We start from the raw sequence: 12,607 nt of genomic DNA on the forward strand, positions 1-12,607 counted from the left end.
TATCAGGATCGCAGAAACACGAATTCACTGTCGGAGACATGTTCTCCTAATACGAATTTATTGTAAAAATGTGATATGCTATGCCCATAGGCTTATGAGTTGAAAAGTCGTTTTGCATTTCCTACGTATCATACGCTTCTTAAAAATCAGTGTATCAGGGCTCGTGAAACGTAAACAGAAAAAAGAATGCTTTCTCAGTTATTACGTACACATTTTCCTACTAAATGGCATTAAAACTACACTGTCTGGAAGTCCTCCAATGTAAAACTTTCATATTATTCTATTCTCCGGATACAAACTCACCTTTTGAAAATTGATGTATCAGAACCACACGAATACCAGACAGTAGCACGCCTGTTACTAACACGTTATGTTTTCCTGATACAAACTTTTCTTGCAAGGAGGTGAAAAGGTTATTAATCGACAACTGAAGGTATTTTGGTTGTGTATAATCAAAAGTATGCGCAAATGCTTTATAGACAGATTATACACGCCTTTCTAGCAGTATTGTTTTAACCTGCAATGCAATGTTACTTATAAAAATCATCGTTTTTGTATATAAAACGACTGCTGTCGGAAAAGATAATACATCGTCCATCCAATGACTTGTTGCAGAAGCAGATGAAAAGTTGGTACCTGCAAAATCGAAATGCAAATTATCCTTCTTAAATTGGAATTTTGGTTATAAAGTGTTTGTTTTATGAAAACGTAATTCGAGTTAGGTATTTTTTTTTTTTTGGGTTGGATCCATCGTTCCTCGAAATGGGAGTTGAAATATATTGTGTGATCAAAACTCTCTAAACCTTCCCCATATAGTTTTTATTCGTTGAATTTTTTTTTTTTCTTCAACGAATAAAAACTATATGGGGAAGGTTTAGAGAGTTTTGATCACACAATATCGAGTTAGGTAATGGGCTTTGCACCCTCTCGAGTGCCATGACCTTGATACATTCATTTTGAAACAATTTCTTTGTATTAGGAGAACATGACCATTGACAAGGCTTCAGACATTAAATTTTGAATCCTTTGGGCTCCGCGATCTTGTTACTCTGCAAAAACGTGTATCGGAAGGGTGTCAGAAAATAGGAGCGGATCTCGGGCACAAAGTATCTAATGTTTGATTTGTTTAAATAAAATTTATTTAGCGTTAGCGGGTATCTCAATGCGACTTTTCAAATAGTTCTAGTGGAGTTTAGGGCTCCATTCGGTTTCAGGTAATTATTTTGAGTGAGTGCGCTCTAGCAGGTACCAAATTAGATTCTAGCGTCACAAGAACGGCACTAAATACCTACATCATTCCGTTACGATGACTAAAGGGATTATTTACGTTCCCAACGACAAAGGGGTAGTCACACTTCACAGAGTAGGTGTATACATAAAAGATAACGACGTTAGTGTAATTTTGTAATAGATTAAGCGTTTCTTGCATGAATATTAATGTACCGAAAGGGCATTTAAAGTTGAACACTTTACGAGCGCGGGTGCACATTTTTACTTAAGATTGGATTAAAGTAATTAAAATTCATAAATCAGCCTCGTGCGCGCCTTCTCCTCCGTATCGTAAACATTCAACTCGTGTAGGAACTATTATTTATTCTTAAAAGCGCTATTATTCAACAACTTTCTGGCATCTGTAGGTGGCTTTAGGATATTGTAGTTTCCTCTTCGCATTCTACGTGTTGATCTTAACTGGGATTCGCAATTGTATCAGATTCACGCTTGGAATCCTCGTCTCGGTGTAAACAAAAGCCTTAATTGTGAGTTTTATACAAAACGAAATTCCGTACAAGAGGCTTAAGAGATTTCCAAATTTCAATTTGAGATAGGCAACCCTGTAAGCCACATTTCGCTTTGACTTATGGGAAGTCTCCCATACTATTTATCGCTTAATTCTGGGATAAAAAAGGAGACCATTGCGAAGAAGTCACAATTTGTAAAACGCCACCATTTTGTTTTAACTACACTTAAAGTGTCGGTAATCTAATCTAAACCGAAGACTTCTTAAGCCCCTGCCTCGGTACACATTAATTACGTTTCCGTAACGATGCCATTTCATTTACTTTTCGATTATTTTGTTGGCAGCCCTAATTAATCTTTTAAGAACTGAAAACTTGTTTCAAAATGTAATTTCGGACTCGTTAAGTTTTACAAACGGGGGGGAAATACAGCTTTCAAATGTAAATTCGAATGCCCTAACGAACTCCGGCCATAAAAAATTAAATAACCCCCAGATTTTCTTACATTAGAATGTAAGAATTTACAATGTCATTTTACTTGGAAATTCGTACTCACATTTTTACTTCTCGGAGACGGTAGAGTAGGTCCATTAAAACAGTGAACGGGAAACTATTTCTACAACACAACCATTCGCAATCTCTCGATATTATTGAATTGCTGCCACTTACTGTAATAACGCTAGCGGCTGAAATGCTCTCTCGTAATAAAAATTTTGATTTAAAACAAGGTTACTTAAAAAGAATTAGCTTGAACAGTTTTAACAACCCATGTTCGTTATTTAAAATTGATTTTCTACTGTAATGGCACCAATTACGTAACCGACTGTTCTCTGCAATCGATGATTTATCCCTATGGGACAAAACGGTATGGCTCTTCTTGGAGATGACGCCTTAAAGCTGGACAATATAGAAATAAACAATGCGATCTCCTTTTGTTGTACGAAAATGATTGGGTAATGAACCTTGTAGTTGTATCGACTGCATGCAAACTAGCTTTGCGTTATCAGAATATGAGTTATTACTAGAGCATTAAAAGGTCAATCGAGTTCATGGCTAAACTGAAAATGGTTAATTTTCGCTTTCGAATTAGAGTTTTTATTAAGTCTTTCGTCTCTTTCACCTTCCCTGTATTGCCGGGTGCGCTACCGACTGGACGGTTCCTCTCAAACTGCAAGGCTTCGATAACTTCCGCAGGACGTTTCCACCAACTCCCATTCTTATTTAATCTATTGCGTGGCTGCATACCCAGCAAACGTAATTTGGTTGATTCGCTCATATTATCGGAAAAGTCTCGTTTTTTAACGCGTCTGGTCGTTAAACCTATTCGTGCTCCCTATTCGCATGAAGTGGCACAGACATTTTTACGCGCTTGTAATATAACACAAATGAATCTACAAAAAAAATCTAAATTTCATTGTGGGCTCCCGTTACAGTACCCCCTACTTGTTTTTAAACGTAAAACTTTTTCCAATTTCACATCTTGCTCTTCATCGATTTCTTCGATCTAGCCACTCTACGTAATTTTCTTCAAATCGTTCTCTTCTTTTCTATAATGTCTGCTTACTCCTTTACGTTCTTTTTCAATGTCAGTTTTCACTTTTAGTAGCTGTTAAATTAAGAAGGTGAGTGAAAATGGTAGACGATCACTCTGATAGGTCGATATCAAAGGAAAGGCTATTGGATAGAGAGGAGTGGAGACAGCAAAATAGAACCTGCGTATAGCAGACAACTTATCATTACCTATTTCTCAAAATTGTACATTATTTTTCCTGTGCAAGTATCATCTTTTTCTCTTATTTCTCAAAGGTCGTAGGATTTCGGAAATATAATATGGTAAAGCTAAATTTGAGTGGCGTTCTTGGTTAATCCTTGTTTTTTGTTTTGCAGAGAACCCTGTTTACTTAACCCCGACCTTCACTCTACTCTAAGGCTGAGAGTAAAGGGCGCATAACCGCTTTTTGTACGTAAAAAAACTGGATTTTTTAATCTAAAAAAAGGCGCGATTAGTACAGAATGTTTCAGAACCATCCAGATAGTGCTATCATTAATTGTCTTTAAACAATAAAATGCAACGTTTTATCAGTGATAGGATAGCCATTATCGGTAATATCTAAAAATCACTTAAGAATATGAAAGTAATGCCTTTTAAATCGTTCGACTGTCATCTCTTTTCAACTAGGTGATCTCGTTGTCTCTTATACCTATAAGAATATGCAGGATGGCACCACTTAATCTTACCGTCAAGTGCGGTTACTAGCAACACATTCAAGATGATACCTATCGCACACATTTCCTGCAGAATGGACAATTTGTCCGATAGGTATTCTCGCACGATTAGGGCGTTGTGTGCGAGTGCGCCGACCTGTTGAAACCAAGTTTCCAACTTTATCATCCCATACCCTCTAGACCCAAAATTTTTAGTGTCTTTAACAGTACCTACACCATAATTTTTCAAGGGTCCTCAGACATAGGCGTCGCGGGGGGGGGGTCTCACAACAGTTGTAGCCAAACGAGCATTAAATCTTATTTCCAGGGGGGCCTGGGGAGTATTGGAATACCCCCCCCCAGATCACCGATTTTACATTTTTCCACCCCTTACTGCAGCCTCTTTTTCTTCCCGCCATCTTCCTCCACGTTTCTTATTTCTCTTGTGGTCTTTCAGGTATTTCTCTTCTTGATGTTTTTGCGTCTCATTTCGTTACACCAGGTCATCATCAATTTTCTCAAAATTGTTTCCCCCCACGCTTGTTTCATTACCATTTATCTTTCGCGTTTCTTTTGTACCTACTTGGCGCCTTCTTCACTACTTTTGTTCACTGCTCTTTCACGCCACGTTCACATCTGTTTCATGGTGACTTTATGTTTCCTAATGTCACGAGTTTTTTCTTCACGCTTTCTTTACCAATCTACCGTTCATATTCCGCTTCTTCACAACATTCCCCTTCGTCCTTCTGCGTGCTTGTTGAATCCCGTACCTACGCATCTCCCTTTAACGCTTTCTTTTCAGCCTGATCCTGTGTCTTGTAGTAGTCGATGCCTCTTCTTTTCTGCCTTCGTGTTATGTTTTTTTAAGATGTCCTCTGCGCTTCTTTTTTCAGACTATTTGCTAAGACCCCTGTTACAATTCCTAGCTCTTTTACGCCAATATAGCATCTATGCCACTCTCCTACACGACTCTCCGTTTTCTATAGTAATGCACTTTATCTAAAAGTGACTTCCCTTCACGCTTTTTTCACGCCTCTTTTTTCACGCTCCCTTCTTTCATACTTTTCCTCTCCATGCTCTTTTCATACTTTCTTTTAGCCCTAAAAAGTGCTTTGTTTATTTCCTACGCGTCCTTTGGGGTCTTACTTTTTCTAACGATTTTTTTAAATTTTACATCCCCTTCCTACACTCCACCTTCTTTCATGTATCCCACCTTCCTAGCAGGAGAACATGATGGACGAAAAGATGTTTTTCTATCGCTATGAGAAGTATTTCAACGCTATTTAACTTTTGCCAGGAGAATATAATGAACAAGGAAGTCGTTCTGCTCCCAATACGTGGAGTATTTGTTGCCAAACTATTGTATAAATTTGCTGACTACCAGGAGAACATGATAGACGAACAGGTGTTTTTCTATCACTGTGAGAAGTATTTCAACGCTTTACATTTATTTAAATTTTTGCCAATTTTGTATCTGGAGGTCCTTCTGCTCCCAATACGTAGAATTTGTTACCTAACTGTTGTAAAATTTTTCTGACTACAGGATAACATGTTGGACCTCTATTCTGTCCCTATGAGAAGCATTTCAACGCTTTACTTTGATTTAAATTTTTGCCAATGGAGAATATAATAAACAAGGAGGTCGTTCTGCTCCAAATACGTGGAGCATTTGTTGCCTACCTATTGTAAAATTTTTCTGACTACCAGGACAACATGATGGATCTCTATCCTGTCCCTATGAGAAGCATTTCAACGCTTTATTTTGATTTAACTTTTGCGAATTTTGCATCAAGAGAATATAATGCACGAGGGGAGGTCTTTCTGTTCCCAATACGTGGAGCATTTGTTGTCAAACTATTGTATAAATTTGCTAACTACCAGGAGAACATGATAGACGAAGAGGTATTTTTCTCTCACTGTGAGAAGTATTTGAACGCTTTACTTCTATTTAAATGTTTGTCAATTTTGTATCAGGAAAATATAATGAACAAGGAAGTCGTTCTACTCCCAATACATAGAGTATTTGTTGCCAAACTATTGTAAAAATTTTCTGGCTACCAGAGGAACATGATAGACGAAGAGGTATTTTTAGGTATTTTTCTATTACTATGAGAAGTGTTTCAACGATTTACTTCGATTTAACTTTTGCCAATTTTGTATCAGGAGAATGTAATGAACAAGGAGGTCGTTCTGCTCCCAATACGTGGAGTATTTGTTGCAAAACTATTGTAAAAATTTTCAGGCTACTAGGGGAACATGATAGACGAAGAGGTATTTTTAGGTATTTTTCTATTACTATGAGAAGTGTTTCAACGCTTTACTTCGATTTAACTTTTGCCAATTTTGTATCAGGAGATTTAATGAACAAGGAGGCCGTTCTGCTCCCAATACGTGGAGAGAAGTGTTTCATTTACTTCGATTGCCAAATCACTTCTGCTCCCAATACGTGGAGTATTTGTTGCAAAACTCTTGTAACATTTTTCTGGCTACCAGGAGAACATGTTGGACGAAGAGGAGTTTTTCTATCACTATGAGAAGTGTTTCAATGCTTTACTTCGATTTAAATTTTACCAATTTTCTATCAGGAGAATCTAATGAACAAGGAGGTCGTTGTGCTTCCAGTACGTGTATTTGCCAAACTATCGTAAAATTTTTCTGGCTACCAGGACAACATTATGGACGAAAAGGTGTTTTTCTATCACTATGAGAAGTATTTCAACGCTTTACTCCGATTAAACTATTGCCAATTTGGATCAGGAGAATATAAGGAGCAAGGAAGTCGTTCTGCTCCCAATACGTGGAGTATTTGTTGCCAAACTATTGCAAAATTTGTCTCGCTACCAAGAGAACATGATGGACGAAGAGGTCTTTTTCTATCACTATGAGAAGTATTTCAACGATTTACCTTGATTTAATTTTTTCCAATTTTGTATCAGGAGAATAATTATAATGAACAAGGAGGTGGTTCTGCTCCCAATACGTGCAGTATTTGTTCCCAAACGATTGTAAAATTTTTCTGGCTACCAGGAGAACATTATGGAGGAAGAGGTGTTTTTCTATCACTGTGAGAAGTATTTCAACGTTTTACTTCGATTTAAATTTTTGCCAATTTTGTATGAGGAGACAATAAGGAGCCCTACCCACTTTTCCATACTCTATATGCAAGTATCTTTTCTGTGTCTCTTCTCCGTTGACATATCATTTTGCACCACCTTTATACCGATCAGTCTGCATTCACACCTCTTTCGCGTTGTCTTCAAGACTATCTATAGCCCTTTTCGGTCTTTTAATCCGCCTTCCTCTTCTCCTTTTTCTTTCCCTTTCGCTCAAACATAGATTCGTACTTTCTTACCACGCTCCTTTCCGTTTCCTGCTGCACTACTCTTTCTTTCTTCCTGCTTTTATCTTCTATTTTTCCGATCAGTTTATTACCTTTTCCTTAACTCCTTCTTTCGCCCATGTCCTATTATCCCGTTACTTTCAGGTCGTATTACTCGTATTCATCCATGTCTTTCTTCCAGCCTCCTTCTGGTCTTTTGTACACACTTACGTTGTATTGTTCTCGCTTTCTACTTGTTTTCTCCTCCTCTTCTTCTACATATCCTCGCATAATTTTTTATTCTCACGGTAATTGAGCTGTTTTTCTTCGTCTTGCCTTATTTTTGCATTTTTTTCTTCTTTTTGTAAGATGATTCTTATCTTTTCGCCTTTTGGCGTATTTTTGCAAATTTATTTGGAAAAAAGTAGCTTTTAATCTCACTTAGGTCAGCTGTCTGGCTGGTTGGCTGGCTAGCCGGCTAACTACCGCACCGTGTAATTAAAAATTTCGGGACGGGGATATGTGATATGGGTTCGGCGACATCTGAGCGCCATCCGAGCGTGGTTTACTGACGTGGTGATTTTTCAGATTTTCCTATCTTCTGCAGTTTTGGTCCGATTGGTTTCAAACTGGTGTCGTCAGAACCGCGCAACCGATGCGTCACGAATTTTTGTTTTTTCTAAAGGACGAAATTAATCACTTTTTATAAGGCGCGCCTGGTCGAGGGTGGGTCGCTTTCGGGCTCCCTTCTGCTGCTAATTGGGTCATGCTGTTTAAATTTTCTTAAAGCTTAAATCGAGGTTTCTTTTGCTCGTGTTGCGGAGGACTTTTGCGAATTCCACCAAAATGAAGCATCTACGTAAGGCGTCAGAAGAGGGCACTGACAAAGAATATGGTAACCTTCGACAAGATTTTACTGATCCTGATCCTTTCTTCTTGTGTGCTTTTCCTTGCTTTTGTCATCTTCTCCTCTTCATCTAGTTATGTACTTTAGAACTAAAATATTCCCTACTATTTCTTTAGAGACCTTTCAGGGAGCTGCTAGCCGAATCTTCACCACCTAATCAACCTACAACATGCCTCTAAATATCTCGATATTCATGAAGATCTAGAAGTTTAAAAAATCGTTATCTTGCGCTTTTGACTGATCATGCTGACACAATCCATTTTATCACTTATTTCGAAAAGGTGCAATCTTCAGGAGTACCCTCGAGATGTAACTATAATTAGAAACATTATCAAAATCTGATCGAGTGATAAAATTGCAATATAAATGAAACCTCCTCAAACAAGCGTTACTTTTCGACGATGTTCCGCTCCATCGTACTATTTTCCCTTTTGGGAGTAATTGCTGCGCACCCTCTTCAAACCTTTGAACAACACCTTTCTCCAGACCAAGGTAACATTAATTTTCTTCTCCAATTTTATATAACAACAACGTGTCCATTAGCAAAACGACTGGAAGAGTGGACCGAGGATGATTCCGAGAACATTTGGGAACTGAGTGGCCAATTTGAAGGTGACATTCTTTTGAGGAGGGATCCGCGAACTGGTATCTTGGATGAGACCCTCAGATGGTGGAATAACGAAATACCTTACGAGCTTGATTCCGACTACACTTTTGAAGAGAGAGAGAAAATTGTTACGGCATTGACACAATACGAGGCGACCAATGTGAGGGTCCGACCCCGAACACCGTCAGATGTGGACTACGTTTACGTCAACGTAAGTGCTCACAAAGTTATATTCGTACCCGAAAACATCGCCTTTACAGAGAAACGCAACGGGATGCTCCTCCTTCATCGGTCGAGTAGGGAACGTTCAGGTATTGAATTTAGCACCCGGTTGCCTGAGAGCCGGAACTATAGTTCACGAATTCCTCCACGCTTTCGGATTTTACCACCAGCAGAGCGCTACCAACAGAGATGACTATGTCACCATCGTATGGGACAATATAGCTCCGGACCACGCATTCAACTTCGACAAATACGACTCTAGCGTCATCGGCGAATTTGGCGGGACATACGACTATGGTAGCGTGATGCACTACAGCGAAAAGGCGTTCTCCATCAATGGAGAATCGACCATCATTCCACACGTAAGCTTTACTTCAGCCCCCACCTCATTTCTGAACGATATGATTTTAGGATAGTTCGGCAGTCATTGGACAAAGAGTCGGTTTAAGCGAAATTGACATCAAGAGACTTAATCAAATGTACCCTAAGCTTCAATAAATAAAGAAATAAAATTCTATTTAAATTCGGCGGGGTTTCATTGGGTAATTCCTTCAAGATTTAATTTAACACTTCGACTCCACCTTTAAAAATATATGGTATTCTTCAGCTGTTCATCAAGAAGAAGCTTGATGCCAATTTTTTAGTCGTATCAGGAGAACATAATGAGTGAAGATTTATTTTACTTCCAATATAACCCAGGAAAGCTTTGCACATTTTCCTAGTTGCACAGATAGCGCCATTAGTACATAAGTGCCTCTCTAATCCAGTGGAATATTTCAACACTAAATTTTGTGGTACACTGCTGAGAATTTTTGTATCAGGAATGCATGTATGGACTTATTCTTTCAGCACAAGTTATTTGCCGGATTAAAATTTCTATAGCTAAGTACCAACAAAGCATTATACGAGTACAAGAAGAGGTCCATTCACATTACGCCCAAAAGCACTCCTCAACACTACATCATGGCTCTAAATTTTTGAGTTAGGGAAATTGAATGTGTTTGTCGTGTATTGGAGAAAAAACCATAGTTCCGGATGGGGTATTCTCATTCTTGACTTCCTTTTATCGCCTCACACCCGCCTCCCTTCGCCTTCCTTTAGCTGTTTTTTGTCAGATAGTTGCCTTCTTGGTTGCTTCCGTTATCTTCGTCTTGCCTTCTTGTATTCTCCTAGTATTGTTTTTGAATTTGTGTGCCTTTCCTTCATCTCTACCTTATTTGTATTTTTTGTCCGCCTTTCACTGTATTTTCTTATCTCCAACTTGGCATCTTCCTCTTTTTTTGCATATTTCACATTCTCCCCGTTTAACTTTTTTCATGCTGCATTATCGTCTTTCTTGCGCTTTATTTTCTTCTTTTCAACTTTTTTGTGTTCTTGTTTTCTACTTGTGCTACCTTTCTTTCACTTTGCTGAAGTCTTCTCCGCACAATCTTCTTGTCTGCATCTACTTTTTCCTCTTTTACTCCTTTTTTTTGTCTTTTGTGTTTTTCTGATGAATTGATTATCTTTCCCTTGCTTTCTTCCCTGGTCCGCCTCTTATTGGCCGGTCACATCGTGGTCCTACATTCGTTTATCATCCCCTTCGAGCCCATTTCTGGTCTTCTGTACACCTTTACCGTTGTATTTTTCGGTCTACTTGCTTTCTAACCCATTTTCCAATTCATTCTGGAAGGCGCTATTATAGCCACTTTCTCCGTCCGTCCGTCCGCCCGAGGCCTTAACTACTCCGTAAGTTTTCAAGATATTTAGTGCGTTATTTTTGCATTCAGTAGCTTATAGCTCTGGCACCTTAACCAAGACAAATCTTGAGGATTAAAGTGCGCATACGCAAACTGCACAATGTCATATTTCTTATTTGTGGATATATTTTTTTGAAATTGGAACCACAAATGCTTCTAATAAAGACAAGCATATCGCATATTGTAAAAATAAGATCAACTTCTGAAATTTTAACTAAAGGTGCTTTTACTAAAGACTAAATATCGCATATTTTAAACATTATGTGTGCGCATGCGCTAAGTTTCCTATTTTTATACCGTAACTTATTTTCTTTTGTACACATAAGTAGATCATTACATGACCTTTCGGGCAGAACTAACAATTCATGGAAACTGCACTATGATATGCCTTAAGGCGAAAACCTTTTTCATTTTTTGTTTTTTTCTTCACATCTTTTTCTTGTTTTCGTTTCTTCTCACATTATTTTTGCTCCTGTTTTTCTGTCCCTAGCCTTACGCTTCCTTTTCTTCTTTTTGCATGCTGATTCTTATCTTTTTGTCTTCCTTTTTTTTCTTTTCCTATTTGCCATCCATCCTACTTTTCGCATGATTTCTTTCTTTTCTCCGGCATATTTCTTCATGGCTTTCTTCTTGTTTTTTTAGCGGATTTTTAAGAACTAAAAAAATGTGCTATTGTTTGCGTTTTGTCTCTCCGTCCGTCCGTCCGGACCCACTTCTGCCGTTTCGAACTACTTCTAGGGGAATGGTCCTACCAGTCCTGGAATTTTTTGCAGTAGGTAGTCTATATACCTTGAAGGTGTGCCAGACGGCCATCAAATTTTGCTATCTAAAAAAGGGCTCCCCCCCCACGGATTATTTCCCGGGATGCTGTTTTTGAAAGTAAAACGTGCATAACGTTTACATACGACAGCCAATTGTATTATAATTAAAGATCTCAACGAAAGGAACCGTTTTCTACCAACTACTGCCCTTCCTTATGTCCTCTTATCAAAGTACGAGGTGGAGGGGGACAGGGGGAGTGGAACTAGTTTTATTCTTCATGATACTCTAATGAAACGTCTCAGCGAAAGGAATTAATTTCTACCAACCATAGCCCTCCTCCTCAACCTCTTATCCGGGTATATTCCCTTATACCTCAAGAACGGATTGTCGGAAGAGGGTACTCACAAAGGGCGATTGGTGGTGATGGCAAAACAAAAGCTATTTCGGTTTAAAAAAATTCGCTTTATCTGCACAAGAGTTGTGAACAATTTATACTTGTTTTGCTTTCATTTCATTCAATTTTTTATTATCAGAATATTTTTTGACTTCGTCCTGCCCATTATGGGCTTGTCCTTCCTTTTCTCATATTCTCTTCTTCCCCTCTTCATCTCCCAACCTTCCCTTATCTTTATGGCCTAGGTGACTTCATTTTGATACATCTTATCTTTTCGCTTTCGCCATCGTCTTCACTTTTTTTGTGTAGTCTTCTTGTATTTTTTATTGTATATCTTCTTCGTATTCACATTGTATTTTTCTTGCCTTACTATGGCATTCTTCTTCTTCTCATTTATAAAGCATAATACACATAACGCACATCACAAAAAGTACGCTTCAACTTCTTATCATGGGTTAAATATTCTTGCATTTTTCCTGCATTTTCTTTCTATCCTTTTTTGTATCCGTTTGACTTTCTTTTTCTGGTGGATTCTTGTTATTTTCTTACTTTCTTCCCGTCTTATCTACCTCTTTTCGTTTTCGCTACACACCTTTTTTTTAGTTTCTCTTGCTTCTTTCATGTCATCTATTAGTCTTCTTTGCCTTTTATTTTATCCCTCTGTGCTCTTTTTATCTTTTTTCCTTTCTTTTCTTATTTTTCTTTTCTTCTTGTCT

The 12,607-nt window shown here is 38.2% G+C and overlaps 1 protein-coding gene across 1 annotated transcript; it reads left to right on the plus strand.

The window, feature by feature from the left end:
* The first annotated feature begins 8,512 nt into the window (after positions 1-8,512).
* Positions 8,513-9,522, plus strand: LOC116167294 (zinc metalloproteinase nas-14-like). Its single transcript, XM_031482622.1, has 4 exons — positions 8,513-8,659; positions 8,711-8,985; positions 9,035-9,358; positions 9,408-9,522. The coding sequence occupies exons 1-4, from the start codon at positions 8,569-8,571 to the stop codon at positions 9,492-9,494; spliced, it is 777 nt and encodes a 258-aa protein (XP_031338482.1). The 5' UTR covers positions 8,513-8,568; the 3' UTR covers positions 9,495-9,522.
* Positions 9,523-12,607: the final 3,085 nt, after the last annotated feature.

Source organism: Photinus pyralis, unplaced genomic scaffold (assembly GCF_008802855.1).
Source record: "Photinus pyralis isolate 1611_PpyrPB1 unplaced genomic scaffold, Ppyr1.3 Ppyr1.4_LG3b, whole genome shotgun sequence".
Lineage (NCBI taxonomy): Eukaryota > Metazoa > Arthropoda > Insecta > Coleoptera > Lampyridae > Photinus > Photinus pyralis.